The sequence below is a fragment of the Aptenodytes patagonicus genome, chromosome 6 (genome assembly GCF_965638725.1).
Source record: "Aptenodytes patagonicus chromosome 6, bAptPat1.pri.cur, whole genome shotgun sequence".
NCBI classification, from domain to species: Eukaryota; Metazoa; Chordata; class Aves; order Sphenisciformes; family Spheniscidae; genus Aptenodytes; species Aptenodytes patagonicus.
The window spans coordinates 49,036,895-49,059,848 of record NC_134954.1 but is presented as its reverse complement, the minus strand read 5'-3'; the positions used below and the strand labels follow the sequence as shown (position 1 = coordinate 49,059,848).

The window sequence follows — 22,954 nt, the reverse complement described above, 5'->3', positions numbered from 1 at the left end:
GGCATTCTCACTAAGACTGAAACAGCAAAATAAAGGGCTGCTGTCAGCCACCTAACTGGGACCAGTCATGAATTGGCATAATCTTTCTCCCTTCAGTGCCACTGGCCCACATTATTTTTCCAGGGGAATTTTCAAGTTCTTTGACTGTTCAGGCACTTCTCCTCATTACCAGATGAAAAATTGGGACACTTCACAATTTCACATGAGACATCCACCTATGACTGAGAACCAGGAAGAAGATGAAGGAGGAGAAGAGGAAAGTATTTGCAAAAGCTAATCTTGGTGTAATGAAGCTATTTCCTCTGGACTCTATAGCCAAGAGAGGCTCTTTCAGTTCATTGTATGCTGCAGAGGTTTTCTTTGCTTATGACCCATAAAGCAGCCGCAGTAGGTTAGGCTCACAGGGCTCAAGCCAGCCATTGTGAAAACCTGAAAACCGTATGTTTTCTGTGCATATGAACAGCTGACCAGACCTACCGTTTACCTTGCTTGAAACATTACTGGAGCAGTGATCACCAAAATGGACATCAACATAACATGCCCAGCTCTGAACTTGCATGGTGAGGGATGACAGGGAGGGGACTATCGGATGCATCTTCCTCCTAATAGCCTTGCCCAGGTATAGGGGATGGGTAAACTGGCTGACCAGCGGACACCTCTCTCCATGAGCTGCTGCATGAGCCTTTACAGCCAAAGGACTAAGGCTGATTACAGTCTGTCAGAAAGAAGATAGCAACTCTTAGTATTCCCTACAGGCACACAGAAGCCTATGGGATTCAACCCTACACTGTATGTTGACCCCTCTTTACTTTTTCTGCTGTCAGTAGTACCGCCACAGCTCCTCTGAGGGAATATTGCCATTCACAAGACCCTTCAACTGCCTCTTTATCTAAATTCAGAAGTTCCATCAATGCTTCTTCCTAGCAAAGGTGGTGCAAAATAAAGGCAATCAGAACGAAACGTTTACAAATATAAGACTGATCAACCTCATCAAATTTGCAATTGACCTGTAACTCACCATTCCGAGGTAAGAAGGAGAAGGCAAGAAGCATGCTGCATGCTTGTTCTTTATGGTATGTGTGCGTGCACGCTGTTCCTTTAGCCAAGTTATCCTTTAAAGATCATTTTTTGATGCATTATGCAAGTGATATATAGTAAGTTTTTGATGTGTATTTTTGGCATTATACTTTTCTAAGTGGCTAACACTGCATGTGATAAAGAACAAAGTTCAGAAGTGCTAGAAAAAAAATGGAAAAACTGTAACTAGAGCAGAAGAAAATGAGGAAAAGCCTAATAAGAGTAAAAATACTGAGCAATGCAAATACAGTCAATACAGGAGCAGCATCTGTAACCAACCAGATGAAAGGTCTTAATCCTCTCCCTTTTAAAATCAATGGGCATCTCTTCAATTAGCTTAAGTATTACTCCAGAGCAAAAAAGGATGCTGAAAATTTCCAGTCTTTATGAGATGGTTTGGGCTTATCCATGGGGACTTGAAAATACAAAGAATCTTCTTCAAGTTAAACCAAATTTAGATGGTAGTGACGAAAGCATTTTTACACAGCTTTTTATTATACAAAAATCCCAGAATCTGAAATTGCACAAGAGATTTCACAGCTGTGACTGAGGCATGAAGTACCTCCAAAAGCAATAGGTAAACAACTGAAAAGAAGCCAGGGGCCCAGCAATTTTAAAGGCAGAACACACATTTCAGTTAAGCAATTAAGGAGCAATACCAGTTAAGCTAAAACCAATTAGCATTGCACCTACACACGTCTGTCAGTCACAGCTTTGACCTCACTTCCTTACCTGCCATGAGCACCCTGTCATTGAAGACAAGTCCTCTTGTTTCTTGGAGCTTTGCCTCCTCTTCCACCCCCTTGCTCTTTCCCCCACCCCTTTCTTTTAAGAAATGTTGCAGCTTATTTTCTCCCTCAGGAAAATTTTTGGTCCCCACTTTATTTTAGAAAGTAGCACAAAAAGATAACTCAAAATGGACATAGCTTAAACAGAGTAAAAATGTGACAGTTTATTTTGTTAATGGACTTGACTGTTTTATGGGTTAACCAACCGTTTTCCTAACACTAAAGTTTTAAGTTGCACTCCCTCCCCCCCCCTTTTTTTTTTTAAGTTAGAAGAAAATGCTTGATGATAGTCACGAGGAGTAGACAAGAAAAGGCAATCCCTGACACTAGTCTCAGCCAAATTATAGACTTGATGAGGAAAACTAATAAAAAGCAGAACATCTCTGAAGTGACCTCCATTTTTTTCAGCATATAAAGTAGTATTTTGCTCATGCCACTTTCAACCTAGTAATAAATGCTTTATGTAGAGTTTTAATTAAAATATCCCTTTATTCTACATCTTGACTTCACAATTTCTTAAAAAAATATTTTGTCTAATAAAAAAGCTTTTTAAAAAAATACTAACTTATCTAATTGAAAATAAATTGAAGGACAAGTTTCCCTGCTTTCTGAATGTTATTAGAGAAACTGGAGTCAATCCTCTCTGCTAGCATAACAGACTCTTGCTTTTTCAGATTCTCCAAGAAAATTAGCCTTATAGCAAGGCACATGTCCTTAACAGTGTAAGATAATTCAAAGCAGTTTAAGAACAGTGAATGAAAATACGCCAGTGTCATCTTCTATATTCATAAAACTGTAGAAATTTAATGACAGGGAGGACTTACATTGCTTCTGGAGCTTGAAGTGTCCACCCTAGCTCATGTATTTTTTGGTGGCTGACGTGCTAAGCGATTTTAGAGTATAGCCTGCTTTCAAAAGTTAAGAAGAGTTATGTTACTGGAGCCTTAAGTAAATTAAAGAACACCATACTCCTAGGCTAAAATAATATACCATGTAAATCTAATTAGTACTACCAGTAATTTTCAAAATTTAATTTAATTTTCAATATGTACATCATCTGTTTGTCAAATTCATTTAACATGAACAATGCAAACAGAAAAATATTTTTGTAGTCAGGTTCCCATTCCCATGCAGAACTGTGGAGACAAACTATCTAGAACTTGAGGACTGCAATACTGCTTAAATAGCAGCTAAAACTGCTGTAGAAAGCATGATCTGTTGCTGACAATTTTAAAGTATTTTTAACAAGGAGAATGAATAGTTTTGTCCCAAAATGTATCCAACTACTCTCGTACTATGATTTATATAAACAAGATGGCCTAAACAGTGGTAGTCTCTCCCCCCCCCCAAAAAAAAAAACATTCTTTAGAGTATATGAATAATCAAGGTTCACAGACCTTGCTCCAAATAAAATAATAGTTAGAGAACAGAATTGCAGTTCTTACAAATACCACAAACACTGCAGTCAAGACTTATTCCTACAGGGATGGTGAATTCACTGGGTGAGTCAGCAGCTCCTCTCTACAACACCTAATGGCACCACCGTGAGGAAACTCGGAAACTCGGCCAGGGAGTCCTAGCAAAAGGGATGCGGTCTCTCTTACTGTATCTATGGACTTGGATATTACAACCACTTTGGAGAGGTAAATTTTAAGCATACAAGATCAGAACAAGTCGTCACAAGTTCCTTCCCAAACATCTTTTTGTTTGTACCAGCTCAGACCCAGCCGAGTCTGGGTTCCTCTAGCAGCTGCTCCCCTCGACAGGTGAAGGCAGTTAGTACGTACAGCCCTGTCTGACAGTAACTCAAACCTGAGGGCTGACCAGCGCGAGGGACTGTGGGAGCCAGCCCAAGAAGCCGACGGCAGTTCTATGTTCAAACACACCGCAAAGACCAAGGCCCAGATGCCCAACACCGCATCGCTATGAACACCCTCACTCGTAACACTTAAGTCCAATGGTATAGGTTGCTAGTTATAGGGCCAAAAAACAGCACATTTCTCTGACATAACCTTTTCACTCTTCTGAGTTGAGCACTTGTGATTAAAACTTGCAGTTCAGTAAGACCAAAGCAGCTTAGTATTTATTTTATCTGAGAGGCAGCCAAGCCATTACCTGAACACCGCCCAGAGGCACCTACCTGAGGTGACTTTGGATAGCAGAGGTCTAGCAACAAATTCATAACCAGACCCAATTGCAGAAAGCTAAGGCTAGGCTGTTTCAATCGTGCTTTTAGGCAACAAGGATTAACAACTGAGCAAAATAGTGAAGAACGTCATAGAACCTCCACTTCTTGAAGTCTTTCAGTCAAAACTGCTATTCAAAACACAACCTAGAGCTCCAGTATTAATTACAGACTAGATGCATGAGTCACTTCATTACTGTGCATGGTCTACAATTAGCTGTTACTGCTGAGGAAAGCAAGCCCAGGATCACTGTGGATCACTCCGCTCCACAGCAATTGAGAGGACAGACTGAAAACAAACAACCCCCCAAAACTCTTGTGTCACTCAGCAACTCCTGGAATACCCTCATTTTGAATACTACATAGTATTTTGACTTCTTGTCCCTTATAAATAATATAGTAAAATAAATAAAGGGCCAGAGGACTGACCAGGGCTATAGAGCAGTCCCACACAAGGGGAGATTACAGCTGAATTTAACTTCTGGAAAAGAAATGGCAAAGAATATACAGGTTTAGATCTATAAAATCACACACAAGATAGCAAGCAGTAAACAACTACACACTGTTATTCAGAAAACACATCAGAAAGCGGCAAATGAAAGTGTTCTGGCAGAAGCTATAAAGGAAACAAACTTTTACACATACTGTAGAGTAAAATACTGGAACTCCTGGCACAGGATGCCGCAGAATCCCCCCCAAATGAGTTAAAGAATTAGGCCACTCAACAGGCGAGGCCTTATTCAGAGATGCACATAGTGCCTCTGGCTCAGGAAGTCCTTAAGCGACAGTCTGCTAAACGCTAGGAATGCTCGCGGCATTACTGACCACCGTCAGTACGGGCTCTGGGCTGGAGACGCTTCCGGTGTGCCACAGCCCAGCCGTTCTCCTGAGCGCCCACCTGTTAACAGGCACACATCGGAACTCCTGCTCTTTGTCTTACTGCTTTTGCCTAACATTAACCGGCTCGTAGTAGTAATGGTAAAAATAACAGCTACTTTTAATAGCTTATTCTATCGAATATCTATTAATATTTCTGGAAATGAAAAAAAAAACCACCAAGAAATTGCAAATGCAGCTAAGACCCCAGGCTCAAGTCCTCATCTCACCCTCTCCATTTTTTCACCAAAGAACATAATATTTTTATCAGCTTGTATGAAATAACACAAAAAATTGGAGATGTTTAAGCTGGCATTTCCCGATCAGCACGTCTGAGATAAAATGCTTTATTTTTTAATAAATGTTTTATGTTTTCACATTTATTGTTTTAATATATTTCCATTTATTAAAGATGTAATTAACAAGCTTTTTAACTTGAACAGAATATCTCAAGAGTTATGGGTTAATGAAATTTATGCTATTAAACCCATAACTAGTAAGGAGAGTATTACTCTAGATAAATTAAGTACGTTTGTACAATTAAACCATTATGAAGTACAGATCATTTTCAATAATGTTCGTAGAGAGCTACCAAAGAAGCATAAAAATTATCAGCAGAATTCTTTTTAGAAAGCATTCTTTCAAATTAAGTTTTCCTGGAATTAACACACACTGCCAAAATGCACAAATCATTTTGAAAGTGAGAAGTGCGTTGGGCAAAAAACCACCACAGTTTAAACAACATATACCTCATGATGCCACTAAAGCATTTTTAGCTGTGTGGTATAACAAGATAGAAACCTTATTTTTTCTCTGCAATATGAATTTATTTTCCATGAAAATGTTTTTGACTAAAAATGATTTATTACATGAAAGCTTGCAGAAATAAATTCTGTCAAATACAGAATTCTTTTTTTAAAATGTGACATTTTTCTTAGAAAAATGTTGTGACAAGATTTAGGAAAAACTGATCTATTTCCTTAGGAATTGTTCTATTTTCTGTTATAAAACAGCTCAAATATATGTTCTATGCTTTATATAAGATGAAATATGATTTACACATGAAATGTGTAAATTCTCATATGCCCAGCAATTGTGTTCATTTCACAAAGTAAAAAAAAAAAGTAGTCTTATGGCATCAACAACTGCATAATGTACAACTATCACCTCGGTCACTCCCACTGACCACGTCCACACTATTTCTTATTTCATGCCGAAAGACTTTCAAAGTTTTTCTTAGTTACTAATGAGATTTAGAGTCTTAACCAGATGATTTTGATTCATTACTCATACAAAGAATGTTGAGCTAGTTGCTTCAAATGACTTCAGGTAGAACAATTTCTATTATAAACTGCTGCAGCAACTTAATTTTTTTTTGTAAACTTTGCTTCCAATAAACTTGAGCACTTCAAGCCATGTAGTTCAAAATGTCTAAAAAGATTTGAAACACCTCTTATTTTGATTTCTTTTTTTATATACTGGGAAAGATGTTCCTTAAACACTTCCTTTGTAGGGCTAGAGTTGAAGTCTATGACTTTAAAATAAAATTCATAGTTAAAAAAAACAACTTTTTTTCCCCTGTCTCTAAGATCACAAGTGTAACTAGCTCAGGATGTTACAATATTAAAAAACATTGTGAAAAGTAACAGAACAACTTGACACACTTTCAAATGTGACATTTAAAACAGCAATATTGCTTTTCCAACTTTTAACTCTTGAAGGGAAAAAAAAATCAACTGAAGTATTTCCTGAAAATTTTGGTCAAACTTGTTTTCATGTTTGCAAAGTTGAAAGAATATACAGCTATAGAATGCCTGAAGTGCTCCTGCTGATGTTTAAAAATGTTTATAAAACCTTCTCATGTAACATTCACACTGTAATCTGAAAGTTTTACATTTATCATCCTAGCCCCAGTATCAATTTACTGAATTAACTGAATTAATTTCAATTAACAAGCAAAGTTAAAACCCAATTTTTTTTAGACTATAAAAGTTACATTTATAAATACTTGAAACTAAGTGACAAAAACAGCCATTTCACTTAGATCTTAACGGTTTTATTCACAAAATAAACAGCTTCATCTTTCCAAAGGAAGAATTTAACAGAAAGACTCAATGCAAGAGTTATTAAAAAAAGTGGTACTGAAAATTTGAAAAAGTCTGATAAAATTTACAAATGCAAACTATCACTTTGTACAAAATTTTTTTAAAGAAAGTTCAGTAATAGATTTTAAAATACAGTTTTAACAGCTCAGAAATACACATTTATTTCCAACTCTGGTTAGGTATTATTTTCGTCTGTGTGGGGAATTCTCCCTTCGTCTGTCCTCGTTCTTTCTGGATTCTCTGTACTGGTCAGAATAACGGCTGTACTTCTCTCGGTGCTTCTCTGAACCATTTCTGTATCGGTTATCTTGTTCCTCCTCTCTTGGACTTGAATTATTATGGGCTCTCTCTCCGGATTTTGATCTTTCTCTTTTTCTACTGCGATGTCCATTATCTTTGCTCCAGTGTCTGTAATTTTCATCATCAGACAAAGAAGCTCTCCTCTCTGCTTTCTTCGGTTTTGAATTACTGTGTTTATTTTCTAGATCCTTACTTCTTTCATGGTTCTTATCCCTTCCACTATGGTAACCGTCTCTGCCATTGGACTCATCTCTCTGATGATATTTTGATACGTCATCTCTCCTGTGTGATTCTCTCAAATTTCGGTGATTTCTTTCTGATTTGCTCTCAGTATCACTTCTTTCCTCTTGCTGCCTCCTTCCCATTTTCTTTTCAAGTGATTTCCTTTTCCTTTCTTGCTTTTTCCTGGAAACTTTATCAGATTCTCTATTTTTCTTTTGCATTCTCTTTCTTTTGGCTTTAGGAACATCTGAAATTATAACAAATTACGGGAATAAGGTTGCATTTTAATTTATTACGCTTAACTTGTTAAACTACACAAAGTTCTAGAGAGTTATTCCTTTGTCAGAAACGTTTTGTGGGTACGTATCTGGACGAAGGTTTCAAAATAACGAGCTTTGATTTTATCAAAATCCCTACCCCCAGCTGAGTGTCTCATGCAACGGGGGAAAATTCACCCATTCTTTAACTGAGCAGGTACTTTTTATTTTTAAAAGTCTGTCTGCATTACAGGCTTTTTATTTTACATAAAGAGAAATTCTCCATAAAAGTGTGAAATGACTATCAAGCCCAAGACTACTCTTCATTTTTCCTCTAAGCTTCAATATTTCTCAATAACTCCACTGTTATCAACACAAGAACCTCACGTTAACAAAAGCAAGGTCACAACGCATCACCCCAAAACCTTAAGAGCATACAAATAAGAAATTAGGGAATAGCCTTCTGCATTTCATCCCATTTACAATGCCTATACAGGTATTGAGAACATGATGCAGCTCAAACCAAGAAGAAACTTCTTCCTCAATTTACAAAAAAACCCCAAACCTGCACTTGAATGCAAAACATTACTAAGCAGTCCTATCAGTGTTAAAACAGAGTAACTCCCTAAATGGGAATCTGACATAAGATCTGCAAACCTGTCAATCCAAGAATTTTTTGGTTATGTAAGATATGCTTCCATATTTGAAAAGATTTGTAATTCTATGTACTGACAAAACTCCAACAACCTTGCTTCCCCCCCTCCCCCCCCAGTTAATTGCTTAAGAGGGAACAACTCAAATTTGTACAGACATGGCTGCCACTCAGAAGTATCCATCAGCAGGGTTTTTATCCCTTAGCTATCTGCAAGCGATGCTCGATTTCCGAGAACCTCTACCCATCATCATAATCTCGTTGACCTGAATCAAAAGGACCAGGCACAGGCTGTAAAGTCACATATCAAAGCACTCTCAGAAGTATTTTTTTTTTTTAGAAAGATCACCTTTCCCAGACCATCCAGTCTCAAAGTAATTTACTTTTCCAATTACTTCCTGGAAAAGCTTATCAGTCAATGGAGATTAAAAACAGCAGATGGGGAAAACCTCCAACACTATCCTATGAGGAAACAGAGGCATGCTGAAATGGCTTGAGATAGCGATACCGCAGCAACACAGAAATGGCCCTCTGGCTCATTTTCAGGAGAAATAGTGACAGCTTTGTCAACAATTTCAGATTAAAACTTGTGTATTTCTAAATGCACAGTAGCGCTCATCTCAGTGGAAGAGGCCTTACTCTTCCTGTTTGCTCTTTATAAGGAACCTCTAGATTTCACTCGACAGCGTTTATCAGTAAACACTGAAGTGACAGCCATTTAGAATAACCATTAATTCACCTTATTGTATGAACTATAGTATCATATCAGCTAACTGTTTCTAATCACTTTTTGAAAATACCACAGCCGTTAATTAGTTTAATAGTACATCACATATCTGAGTCCTACAGCAGCTGGCTAGTCTCATGTCTGAACTAAGGCTTCCTGGCATTCTGATAAAATGCGATGACGGATCACTTCAGCTAGATTTTAATACATTAAGTTTTTTAAACAGTATTTTCCTTATTATTTTACATCCACTAGAATGCAGAAAAAGACCTGAGAAAGTAAATACAAAAGGAAAAAGCTGCTTTGATAACAGAGAAATTTCATCCTCTGCTGGTCCTGTTTTGGTTGGAACGACCTCTCCAGAGCAGTGCTGAGCTAGCTGGTGAAGTTCCACACATTAACGTCAGTAAGACAGTAATCTCTAATATAGCTCTAAGCTCAATTTCTAATCAACAGTTTTTCTATTTTCTTTTTTATATTGCACTGTTAAAACACTGAAATACTGTAGCACATTCCTCTGAAAAATGCGTTTCAACTCTATCAAGTTATTTTAAAGATTTAAAAAGCTGCAAACACAGGAAGACCTGGAGTTATAACCAGTAATGAACCTCAACCAAGTTTACCATTAAAGAATATAGTTATCTCCAATTACTGTTCTGACCACTGCATTTAACTACACAAGAACCAGAAAAAAAAAAGTGAGACCAGGCTGCAAAGATGTCAAAATGCAAGTTTTAATGAATGTGTTCCTGAATGGAGAAAGGAAAAGTACTAAAAGGGAAGGTCCTAAACTTACAAAAATAAAGCGTTCATACTAGCAGACTGCAGACTCAGTTGGTTTGTCACTAAGGACTTACCTCTCTGGTTCCTATCAAGCAGCTCAGCAGAGCTGCAGCTGTCTATGCAGGAGCCATCTGGCTCTTCACTGAACTAATGCCTCCTCTGACCCTGTTTAACTGTGCCCTCCTCTAGTGCTTTGTCATCATTAATGCGATTAATGTGATGACACACAAATCAGACTTTGTACAGTAAGATTGCAATGGAGAACAAAAATGCATTTCCAAAGCATGAGCACTTCACACTGCTTTTATTTTATTAATCAACATTTTCATTTCAAAGGCACATGATAAATCAAATTAACTTTGAATCAGCAAGCTTCTGTACTATAGAAAGTCATGCTGTGCTATCATCTGCTCACGTTATATACAATGGGGGAGACTGCACACACTAACTCATACTAGCATGTACTTTATAGATTAAGCAATGTTTATGACACTTCATGACAAACAGAAGGTTCTACATCAGCAGGATGGTATAAGATGCCAAACACTAATTATAATGCAAAAAATTACAAAATACTAAGTTGTCAGCAAAAGCTAATTCTTCCTTGGAGATTTCCCTACAGACCTTCACTCTATCACCACACAAACTCTTCCTGAGGAATTAGAAATGGTAGACTCAGAAGTAGAATAATTCAGCTAGAACTGAACAATGTCATTTCTGATCCATGAAAAGGCACATATTTACAGGGAAGGACACAAGTAGTATCAAGCTCACACAATCAAGCCAAGCAAAAAAAACCAGTTGTAGATATTAGTCTCTACAGTTCACCAGTAAGCATCCCGCAGAGATATTAATAGGGAATGACTCTATCTAATCCCTCCACCCTCCACTGAAGTGATAGTACTGTGCAACAGGTATCAACTGTGTAAAAAAGTAATCTACAAAACAACGTTCCTCAGATATTTAAGTCTCCAAAAATGGAACTCAGTTTTTCTAAATTCTAAAATAAATTTCCATGAGCAATATTTAGTATTTTAAAACCTGTAAGTTTAAAAAAATTGATTAGTTTTTAAAGCAGAGAAACTAACTCTGTCTATAGCTAGCTTTTCCTCAAAACAAGCATACATTGAAATAGAAATAAATAGCTGTATAGAAGTAAATAAAAGAGAATTAAAAAGTTATAGTTAGTGTTTAAGTACCTGAGTCACTGCTGTTGCCACTGCTAGATGAGGAGTCACTGCTGCTGGATGACTCTGAGCTACTACTGCTGCTGTCAGAATCAGAATCTGAGGAAGAGTCTGTCTCTGAAGATGAAGAGGAATCTGATGACTCAACATCTTGTTTCTGTGTCATTATCATCTTTGGTGCATTTTTAAGATGCTCCCGTAGTTCATCCCTAATTAACAAAAAAAATTTTTTCAATTTTTTTTTTTGGCGGGGGGGGGGGGGTAAGGAAGGAAAGTAAATATAAAAATCAGAAAAGTGTTCCTCACGTTAGTCCTCCAAGGCCAATAGAAGTGAAGAAATTGATGGCAAAGCGAGTGTTTCTTGGGTTATCCCGAGGCAACAATCCCTCAAAGAAAGGCTGCAATGTTCTGATGAAAACAAACATCTAAATTAAACACCATGCCATCTTAGCACTAATTCTCATTAATAACTGAGAAAGAAACTGTATGGATCTCTTCATGCATTTTTCAATATTTTCATTTGTCTATATCTGTGATGTATCTGACCAAAATGCTATTTAAAAACTTGCTCTTTTATGAAAACATAAGCTTCTTCACACACACAGAAGAATTACATACGTACTGTCAGATTATGACAACAGAAAGCCTGATTTTGTGAAGCCCTGAAGAGAGTTGTGAAATCGCAGTAGCCTGGGATAGCAAAGGATAATTACTTGTTGACCAAGAAGTTCAAAGATCCAAGTATCTATGCTGAAATCCCAAACAGGGCCCTAAGTATAGTTTCAAGTTTAAGTTTACATGAGCTAAAGCATCTACTAAATTCTTCATCATACACAGAAGAAATCCCAACTCACAGGAAACAGCTCAAGCAACTGAAAGGAACATTGCCAGAATGTTCAGGCATTCTCAGGCATACATCACATACATCACATACAGGCTTAAAAGAATGCATTATTTACACCATATTTAAGAATAATAAGCAACTAATCCTAGAAAAACTGGAATTAATAGTTATGTGTTTTTTTCTAAGTTTTGTCAGAAAAAGAAGCCATAGTAACATTTATTACAGAGCTATATAGCTGACAATACTTAAAAATAGACTTGCACTTGGAAAATTCTTATACAAGCTGAACTATCATAGGGAAAAAAAAATATAAGATACATCTTGCAACTAGTCATGCACACACTTGAACCCAAATTGATGGTAACACACTCAGCTTAACGAGACTCAGCAATGATTAAATCTATACATGAACTTATTCTTGAAGTACTGCAGCTACAGAACTGCAGTCTTAGTTGAACTTGAAAACAGAGTTCTTATCTGTACTTTTTCAGATAAAGAAACTAATTAAATTTACAGTTTTCAAAATAAAATTTCAACTTACTCATCTTTTAATCTTGCATTTAGATTAGGAAGTCCCATATATTCGCTGAGTTCCTGAAAGAATATTTTGACAAAAATTCTACTGGAGGATGTGGTAGTTTCTTCACTCAGTATTATACATTCAAGGACCTGAAATATTTAGAAAAATATTTAGAAAAACCCTTAAGTTTAACATACATTATTTTATTTATCTTAAAAACCTTTGTCCTCCTGACATAGCCAATAAAGACCGATCTCCCCCGCCCCCGAACATACACCCTGTAATTCCTAGTCAAGACTTTCTTCCTCAAAAGTTCTTTTCTACCACCTGGGAGCAGTTTCTGATCATATTTATAATACTAATTCTTTAAGGATTTATTTTATCCAGGAAAGCTTCACAAGAGAAAATAAGGTGTGTGAACTTCTGGGAAGCTAAAGATTTGGGACTTAAGTTCTAAAGAGGTGAAATATTTGGACTGACTTGTGTGTGCCTGAAGAATGACAATTAGACTAGACTGTGAAACAAGAATAGAACAGTAGGAAAAGAGAAGTTACCTTGATATAATAATATAACATTAAGAATGAAGAAATAAATATATCAGAATGCAAGATTGCCTTTATTTATTTGGCACTTAAATCACAAAATGGCAGTATTTTTAAATTTCTTATAATTATATAAAACAATTTCTTATATAAAACAATTTCATATATAAAGATAATTTTTAAAGGGTTCTTTAGGCTTGTTTTTTAGAGACTGTTCTGCTATTTACGTTGCTGATTAAAAGTTCAAAATTCTAAAAAAGTACATTTTAATTAACCAATTCCAGCTGAGCTCCACAAAATAACAGCTTAAAACAAGTACTTAAGAACGGGGGAGGGTGGGTGACGATGCACAGGGGACAGAAAGAGAAGATGGAGCAACACAGAATTGTTCAACAGTGTCTGAGAAGATACTTAAAATAATCCAGTTTGCTACAAATACAAGTAGTTCCAAATTGTAGAATAAATACTGAAATGAATGTATTATATATTATTTCTGAATACTGGAGATGAATTATTGAAATAGAAATCTAGGATAATAGCCTTTTTTACTTACACTCCAGGGAATTGAATCGGTGTACAGTAGATGAGCAAACATCTTGGCAACATTCCTCAGTTTGTTTGTTTCCAAACGATGAATAGTATCATATTGTTCTTTGAAAATAGCTTCAAAGGATTCCATATATTCTTTTTTTAACATGCAGAAACGCTGAGACAACATTGTACAATTTAAACAACCAGATTAAGCAAAATATTAAACATGCAAATAACCTGCACCTAAGTGACCTAATGGTGCAAATATTTACTGCAAGACTTTCCTTTTAAATAACACTTAGAGAAGAAAATACCTTCAAATGTATACATTTTATTGCTTTCAGCAGTTTGTCAGAACAAGAAACTCATCTGCATTGCAAATTAGTAATCATCAATTTTGAACTACAGCAAATTATCCAGCAATTTCTTTTACTTCTGTACATCCAGTGTTTTCACCTGATGTAACCCTATCAAATATAACTTTTTTTCATGACATCACTGAATGACTATTTAAAAATATGAGAGGCAGCAGGGAACACAGCTAGAGGTAAGACATTTTGGATGTAAACATTCCAAAGAACATGGAAATTAACATTTCTATTCTACTGAATGTGTAGATTCATATGGTTAGTGCTTCATAACTGACTATCTGCAGAAGTATTTTCCCAAATATTGGATAAAACATACAAAGGGAAAAAAACATTCAGCATAACTTGCTCCCTTGAGAAGACAAGTATTTTATCTTAACTAGTCAGATCTGTCAATATCATAGATAGGGAAAACTTAACTAAGAAATAACTACAACTAAATCAGCAATTAGTTACACAAAAACAAAGAGCTAGCTGTTTACTGAAAAACAAACAAGCAAACAACCAACCCACCCACAACCCCAGGACAGTAAGTATTAAGTCTTGTGCTCTAAATAAAACCTACTAAGCAGTTTTGAACAAAGTAGTAGAAGACAGGAGTCTCCAAAATTAATCTTCAGCACTGTAAAATGGGTATTTTCTGGTAACTCATAATACTTTTACCTCTTTTTAGTACCATTCCTTTGCCACTGATTTATTGTTCTACAGTAATGAAAAAAGAGGGAGGCAAAAAAGCGCAACAATATAAAGAGAAAATGAGTTCTCTCATTCTGCATTCACTATGCTTATTACAATCAAAATGTTAATTCAATCAACTAATACAACCCATCAACTAATATAACCATTTTCAGAATGATAAAAAGACTATTAGTTTTATTTATCCATTAAAATTTAAGTTTGACACACAAAAAAAATAGAGTAAACCAGTGAAATTATCTACCATAAAGTGTAAAATCTGAAAACAGAACTTACCCCTGCCAGTAACCCAAAGAATTTCTCGTATGTTCTTTGCTGAGCACAGCAGTCAAGTATCATATTGCAGAGCTCTTTCTAGTTAAAGGAAAAAAAATTCTCTAGGTAAATTCACTGTAGTAATGATGTTTTTTTGCTGCTAAGTACCAAAATATTGAAGAAAGCCTTACATGAATGTGAGCTTTGAAACAAGAGCATTTACATAAAACTTTATTGGCAGCATCAGTAGTTTTCTGAATTTCTCATGTTTTAGAAATTATCTGGGGCATGAATACGAACTTTTGCCATTCAAATTCCCTCTTCTGCTTAAGCTAAAATTTATGAGTTAACACACTGTACATCTCACCAAACAACGTCAAAACTAATTTACAAACTGACTTTACCACAGTACAAAAAAGGAGGTATAAGATAAAAAGGGAAGGTCTTGAGGGCTTTTTTGTGGTTTTGGTGGTTTTTGTTTGTTTTTTTGTTTTGGTGTTTTTCTTTTTTGTTGTTTTGGGTTTTTTTTTTTAATAGCACCAATCCCTGCATTTATGGAAAATGAAGATTCTTTGCAACCTCCAAATGTCAAAATGGCATATAGACAAGCCATTTGGAAACTCAATTATAGTGTGCATGCTTAGCAGTGTACTTCCAAAAATCAGAAATATCTATAGATTTTAGTATATACTAATATCTTTAATTATTCAGCCATAATTTTCACCACAAGCTCTGCTTACCATAAGCAAGCAGAAGGCAGTGCTTTACTGCAATTGCTTCAGAGAGGCCCGAAGGTGACGTTCAGAAAGACTATACTCAGCCTCAGGAGGCTGATCTGCCTAGATTTCCTCTATAACCAAGAGAATGAGAGGAACTTTTCCAAAGAAGCTGTTTCAGGCTCATGTCGTGAATCACCCTCTAGAAGAGCATCTCTCCTTCTTGGCTAGGAAGGAGCAGAGGAAGCCTAGCTAGATTAGCCTCCCAAAACTTTTGTGCATCCCCCATCACCGACAGCCTGTCTTCTGTTTTTCCTCGTCTCCATGGTGGACATGGATGTAAGCACCGGCTACGGCAGTCCCGCAGAAGATGCTCTCCCTCCACTGATACCAACTGTCTAGAACAGTTAGCCCCAGTCTTTTTGGAACACAGGTTGTCTGGCTCCCTTTCTCCTTGTTCCCCAATACCGTCACCCCAAGATCATTATTGAATCACCCTCTGGCAGCTACCACCTCCTATTCTTTCACACACATCAAACCAAGAACCAGAAGGAAACATGCACGGGTGGATTCTGCTTTGTACCTCGCCTCTAGGACCAGAGCCCTTCACCACCTGAGAGCAGTGACCTAGGCAAGTACACAAGTTTAAAGACAAACTTATTACTCTGCCCTACTATGTAAATTATAGATTGTAATACAGCTATGAACTGGTTTAGGGCACATTTTGAAACAGTAATTTAGACAAGTGAAGCAAACACTTCTATATAAATTAAGAGCCATGAAACACACACGGCACTTAAAGAGAAGTTAATGGGAAAAACTGCAGTCCTGTTTATTACTACTTTCTCATAAGACCAACTTCATAGCCTAAACCAATTTATGACATTCCCAAATAGGTTTTTGGCTGTCAGTCATGTATCTTCCACGATTAATTTAGTTTCTCTTTACACTAATAACAAACTCCCATAAAATATTGGATAATTTCAAGCATTTTGTCCCCTTTATATCTTACACCAGTTTACTGTAACATATACCAGATTTCATATTCTCCCACTTGTACCATTCTTCCAAGCATGTATTCCGAAAAGAAATGTTTTGCCCATCACAAAAACTCAAAACAAATAAAAAGCCAACCATGCTGAACAAGAAAAAATACCCCCTCCAAATATCAAGGCAGTAACGTATGAAACAACCTTACAGATGTGTTTAAAAGCATTCCTTTCAACGCTGTCACACTGTGTTAGTGTGATGTATTAAAATGCATATTAACTTTTTATATTATTCTGTTTTACAGTAATGCTGCAGTTAATCAGTTTTTAAACAATAAAAAGGGTAAAGTGCTGATGCCACTGCTAATATAGTCAGCAAGACTTGAAAAAAATTACTTTTCTTCCTCATCTTAAATGCAATTACAACATTGGTATCCCCTGTGGTTTACAGTAATTAAATATTTTAACATTTTAATTAAATACTACAGTGATTTCTAGGAGGGTATCTTGAATAATCACACACATGAAAATAGATTTGCCCACAAAGACATTCTTGCTAGTGTTACCAAAACAACTCAAGGTTAGGTCTAGAGTAACTGTCTTCCAAATTAAAAATTAACAAACTTCAAAATGATTTAATTATTTTTTGAGAGATGCGACAAGTTCTCATAGCAATTCTAGCTTCATTTATAGCTTTAAAGGATAGTTAACTAATTTTTACGCTCCCAGTGATAACACTTCTGGTGTTATCTGTTATCTGGTGTTTCCTGTTATCACAGGAAAAGCCTGTGTGTTTTTAGTCCATCACTTGCTTTAAAGAATGCAATGAATTTGTTTCCCAATTTTACAGGCAATTTATATACTGTATTGTTCAACAGTTCTCATACAATGCTCAACAAGTGACTATTCAGCTTAGTTAAGAAAGTATGTATAGCTATCCAATCATGAAGTAAAACGCTTTGAAAATATCTGACATCCCATACAGATGGTGAATGATCTTTTGTAAAGATCTTGAATTCATTATTGTATCATGGAAAAAAACAGACTTCAAAACTGCTAAGACAGAAGATAAGGAGAAAGCTCCCTCTAAATACACTGTTTTTCGTACCGGTCTCCCTAAACATTTCCTACTAGCTCTTACCCAAACAGGATAATGGTTTAGATGGACCGTGGCTCAATGTAACATGGCAAGTATAACGATACATTTGAAGATGCTAAAGGGTAAGCTAGGAAAAGACAGAAAAATCAGACTTGCTTTTTTCCCCCAGCTTTACCATTTTAAAAAACAAGCACACCCTGCCCACTCTATATTCTCTCAGCTTCACACAAAGGCTATGTTCACTGCAGATAGAAGAGCAACTCAGCTTTCTCACTCCCTTCTGATCCTTTTTTACTGTTCCTTTTGACAGTTATGACTTTTTTTTTCCCATTTCTTCTTTCCTTTTTTTTCTATTTCTTTTCTTTAACATTTGCATTCAGCTAAGACTGCAATTTTGGAGCTGCCCCACAGGCTGCCTCCAAGAGGAGGTCTCACTCTCCCCTCCCTAGCTGGAAGCGATGTAATTTCCACCTCCCCTCCCTTGCCAGCCACACAGCTCTGTTCCATCCATTGCATACACAAGCTGAAGCAATCATAAGACATTCCCACCCTGTAAACTAATGTAGCTTCTTAAAATACAAAACTATCAATCCCAGCACTTGGTTTCTACAATCATACAAGGAACTAAAGGAATTGATTTGCTGGAAGCAAACCTAATAAAGGACATAGGCTGGTTTAAATCAAAGTGAAATTGGAATTATGTGAAATTAGTGCCTTGCATTTTATACATCTGCACTGCTTTTACAGATGCTACGTTTTTCCTTTTTCCTCTCAGCTGAAGTGTATTTGACTTCCACTTACTACCTTAAAGCTCTCTCTACAGCTGCATATTTTAATGTGTAACTGTCACATGTACCTATTTTTCCAGCACCTCTCCTCTTTCTCTTCTTCATTCGTTGAATTACCACTTAAGAGCCAAGGCTGGCAAAGCCATGGAAGGTGTTTCAGTAGCAGGTGACCTCTTGGCAAACTATGTGCAGCGCTTTCGACAGCTACTACACTGTCTCCAGGTCTGTCCTGTGTTTGGTCAGCTAATAGTCCTTCTCAACTTTTACTGTCCCTTTATTTACCATTTTTTACCTTGTCCTGTTTTATGTTTAGAGCAACGATGCTTAAAGCTGAATATGGTTATCAAAAATCTTGCACAAATCAGACCTGTAACTGTTACACAGGAATCATTAACTGGATATAAGGATAGATATATTTTTAATCATGATGCTACAAGTCTGCAACACACACACACACAGAGTCTGGTGAAATAATACATTAAAGCCCCATAGTATCTGCTTCTCTTTCACCTCATGGCTACACATGCAAAACTTAAAATTAAGTGATGCCACTGAGGTAATCTGAGCAATTCCATCTCCTTAGGTTAAATGCATACATTCATACATATTTGGAAGATCAAAGTCTAGTCAGAATTCTAGCTAACGCCTGTTATCAGTAACACAAAAATATAGCATACTTCTGTCTTCTATACCTTCGTTTTGTAGGCATCGACATATACTACAACATACACAGAAAGGGCAATGAGCTTCCTAATTATATAATGAAACTGGCTATTTTTACCTCATTAGTATCTTTAATGTCATAAAGAGATGCAATTATAGAAAGCTTTATTTTATGTTTATTGGAAATTTGTTAACATAAATATCACCTGTCACATTTATAAAGCCCATGCAGCCTACTTTCCAAAAACTACAGTTAAGCTTTAAGCACTCAAGATAGTTGAAAATTAGTCTTAGATTTTTTAAAAAAAAATTATTTTCTGGTAGAAAAGATCAGTAAGAGCTGAAAAATTTAAACTCATTAAAAGTTATGAGCATATGCTTAAAATAATCTTATCTAATAGATATCATGTAATTAAAGTACTTTTAAAAACTTAAGTTGTGCTTCTGGGACTTCAACCCATATAGGTATGGTTTTAAAGACCTCTTTTAATCCATTACTAACTATTTCAAGTGATATTTTGAATAATCCATCTATGTTTAGATGATTTCTCTTGTCAAAGCTCAGCCCCTTTGTGCGATCCACAAGCCTATTAAGAGTAACCCCTATTTCATCCTTCAGGTCATTAAAGAAATCTCAGGTCAGCCAAAGCAACTAGTTCATTCACACCTACTGAACTATTTAGAAGCTGTTTTCAATTTTAAATATGTGATCTACGTTATTAACTGGAGAGAATGAAAGAGGGTAAACTGGTTCCACTAATGGGTCTTTCCAAATTTTAACTCAATATCCAGATTCTGCACCTATATGTGCATTTTCTGATGTTCTATATCTTCAGGGATTACACTGATGTCAGTGGCACTGTATGTTACACAAATTAAAGCCACTGAAGAAGCAAGATTTTGTCTATCAGAATTTTATATCCTAACTATAGGGTGTTCAGAACCAGGTTTTGGTTGGGGTTTTTTTATGTTGTAGTCTTCTGAGGCTCCTACATGTGTGAAAACCAAGTCAAAAATACTATGTAATTTGTAAAAACTTTGACCAGTGTAAAATGGCCAGACAGTAACATAATATAAACAAGTATACAAATCAACACTTTGACTTGAAAAATGTCAAATTCTTACTGGGATTGTGGACCCACCTCAAACTCAAGGCTATGGATAACATTAATAATTCCTTTCTTTCTTCAACACCTTTTGAAGACTCCTGAGAAACAGACTTCAGATTGCTTTTCAACTTGCGATCTACACATCTCTGGCATCAAATATATTATTTCCATTTTAAAGATACAGTTCACAAGCCATATAATCTAACCTATGTATCTTATGTACTGAATAAACACCCTATAAATTGATGGACTGTCAAAAGTATTCCCAGGATCACACAGGTCATAGAGATAGCCAAACAGTTCAAGAAACTATGCCCTGTAGGTAGGGATTAGTTACTGCACCTTGGATTAAGAAACAGCTGTAAGCACACACAGTCCTTTTCAACACAAAGGAAATCAGGCTTGAGGGCCAGCTTCTTTCAAAAGTTTTGAAACATATTACAAACATTCAGCTATCAATGTTTTTAAAGAATTAAGAATTTTAATATATTAATTACATATTTTATATAATAAATTCTTATTTTACTGTTATTTATGATACCAAAACATCTGGAAACTAAGACAACTAATACCTTGAGCCGAGATGATGTTCAGATGAGCAGTTTGAGAGTAAGATCATTCTGATTTTGATGGAAATTGACGGTTTAAGGCAATGTATTTGAAAAGTACAGTTAAATTTAATGAAAAATCTGAACTAAATGCTATGATAGTCCAGGCTGAAATAGTATATGGTTCAGAAAATTAGATATATCCATGTCATCAGACTTATACTTCCAGACATTAACAACAACAAAAGAAGCAGGGAAATAAAGGAAGCTTATGCATTAATATAACTCCAATTAAACATACTTTTAACCTCAATGTCAGAGCTACTGCTATGTACTTTTTTTTTGACAAATTATGAAAATTCAGATTGATCCAGCATCTCAGGCCCACAAAAAGTCCTGCTTCAAGAGACAGGAAATCTACTTGAGGATGATCATCTTTCACAGGCAGTAGCAAGTCTGTGAACTAATCATGGTGCAGTTGCCAGACCTACAAGTTGCAATGCCGTACAATAACAAAGGAAACTGATGAATATAAGAAATCATCAACTTGATCAGAACATGATTATCAGTTTTAGACCATTCCACTCTATACCAGTTTCCTGGACTACATTCTCACTGAATATCAAGTCAAAATAAGTACTTCTGTTATCTTCAAGACTCGATGCATAAATAGCACAAGAGAGACACTGACACCCACCCCTCCAACTAGGACTGTTTTGAGCAAGTGTGACACCATCCTGTAAAAATGAAAGTGTGTCAAATGCATGCATAATTCTTTCAAGAAGGCTATGCCTACAATAACTTTTCTCTTTTTAAGTTAAAAAAAAAAAATCCTGTGACCCATTCCTTTTGTCTGCATTGAGGGGCAGATATTCTTATATAAGAGGCTTTAATTTAATTAAACAAAGTTCAAAGCATTGCTGTATACAAGTTTAGTTCTCATCACAACCCTGATTGATCACAATCAGCACCCAGTACTAAACTGCAATGCCAAAAAGCAGTATTTTGTTGTTCTATTCTGTAGATGATCCATTTGAACCTTAATCCTCTTTCTGCGAGTCAGAGCTGTGCGACAGTCCATTACCGGTATTAACCATACAAACACTTGGGTTGCACAGCAGCTAACGTGACATGATAATCTGATAATTCAACCACTGATAAAAACTGCTAAATATATTCCTGAACTCAGCCCTGCTAAATCATGCCAGAAATCTCTGTACATAAAGATTTCCAGAACAATTAACCTGCAAGAAAGTCGTTAAGACTGTATTAGTCTCAAAACTGTCGTTCATGTCTGTCTTCAGGTTTTGAATATTCTTATTAGTTTTTTAGATTGTATTTAATTGACAATTCACTACTCAAAACCTGTGGAAAACAGTCTTAATGACAAAAATTAAAGAAAGCTGATTTCATTAACGCCTTCCAGAAGGAAAACACGAAGTTACTGTGAAATTAGACTTAATCTGAGCAGAAATTTTGCAGCTAGAATTTTAAGTTTCACCTGATTTTTAAGGAATAGAAACTGCATTAAATGATACTTCAGTCAAACACTCTAGTACCTGCTTCTCATGATAACCACCATTCATAGTAGGAATTGGCATAGAGAATGGGCTCTTACCTGCAGGGTCTTTTCACTGTAAGAAAAAACCAACCATGACATTATCACCTCTCCTACACTCGAACTAAATCACAATTTTCTTACAAGCATAAGCAAAACTTCGAAGATTCACCCAAGAGTTCAGCAAACATTTCAGGAATTTCTCAAGATTGGTTAAAGCTTTGAATCATAAGGTGCAAAGAAATTATAGATAAAGACACATCATCCTGCAATACAAGTTGCTGAAGCTTTCAGTAAAACAGACCCCCCAAAAAAAGTGCTTTATGGCTAAAAAAATAATCCTGTGGTTTGTTTTGATAATGAAGGCAGTGGGAATCAATTCACTAACGGCTTCAATCAGAAGATATTAACTTGAAAGAATAAAAGATGATTTTTCTTCTTTAGAAACTGGCAGTTAATTCAATCAGAAATTCCTGCTGAGTGCATTCAGTTTTTTATCCACATGGACAGACTCGAGCCCCATAAATCCCTGAATAATTTTATTGTCTGTATCTGGTTGTTCTTTCTGC

At 36.0% G+C, this 22,954-nt stretch overlaps 1 protein-coding gene across 6 annotated transcripts in view; it reads right to left on the bottom strand.

Annotated features, from left to right (window-relative positions):
- Positions 1 to 5,283: 5,283 nt before the first annotated feature.
- CWC22 (CWC22 spliceosome associated protein) overlaps positions 5,284 to 22,954 on the bottom strand; it is a 34,091-nt gene continuing 16,420 nt past the window's right edge. For 5 of the 6 annotated variants that reach the window (XM_076342494.1, XM_076342498.1, XM_076342497.1 and 2 more), the window contains exons 15-20: positions 14,937 to 15,014; positions 13,619 to 13,771; positions 12,545 to 12,672; positions 11,466 to 11,567; positions 11,172 to 11,368; positions 5,284 to 7,800 (exon numbers count right to left, since the gene is read on the bottom strand). In XM_076342494.1, the coding sequence (XP_076198609.1) occupies positions 7,214 to 7,800; positions 11,172 to 11,368; positions 11,466 to 11,567; positions 12,545 to 12,672; positions 13,619 to 13,771; positions 14,937 to 15,014 (1,245 nt within the window). In that variant the 3' untranslated portion in view covers positions 5,284 to 7,213. Of the gene's footprint in view, positions 7,801 to 11,171; positions 11,369 to 11,465; positions 11,568 to 12,540; positions 12,673 to 13,618; positions 13,772 to 14,936; positions 15,015 to 22,954 lie in introns of those variants that run through there. The other variant, XM_076342499.1, reaches the window with a different exon arrangement.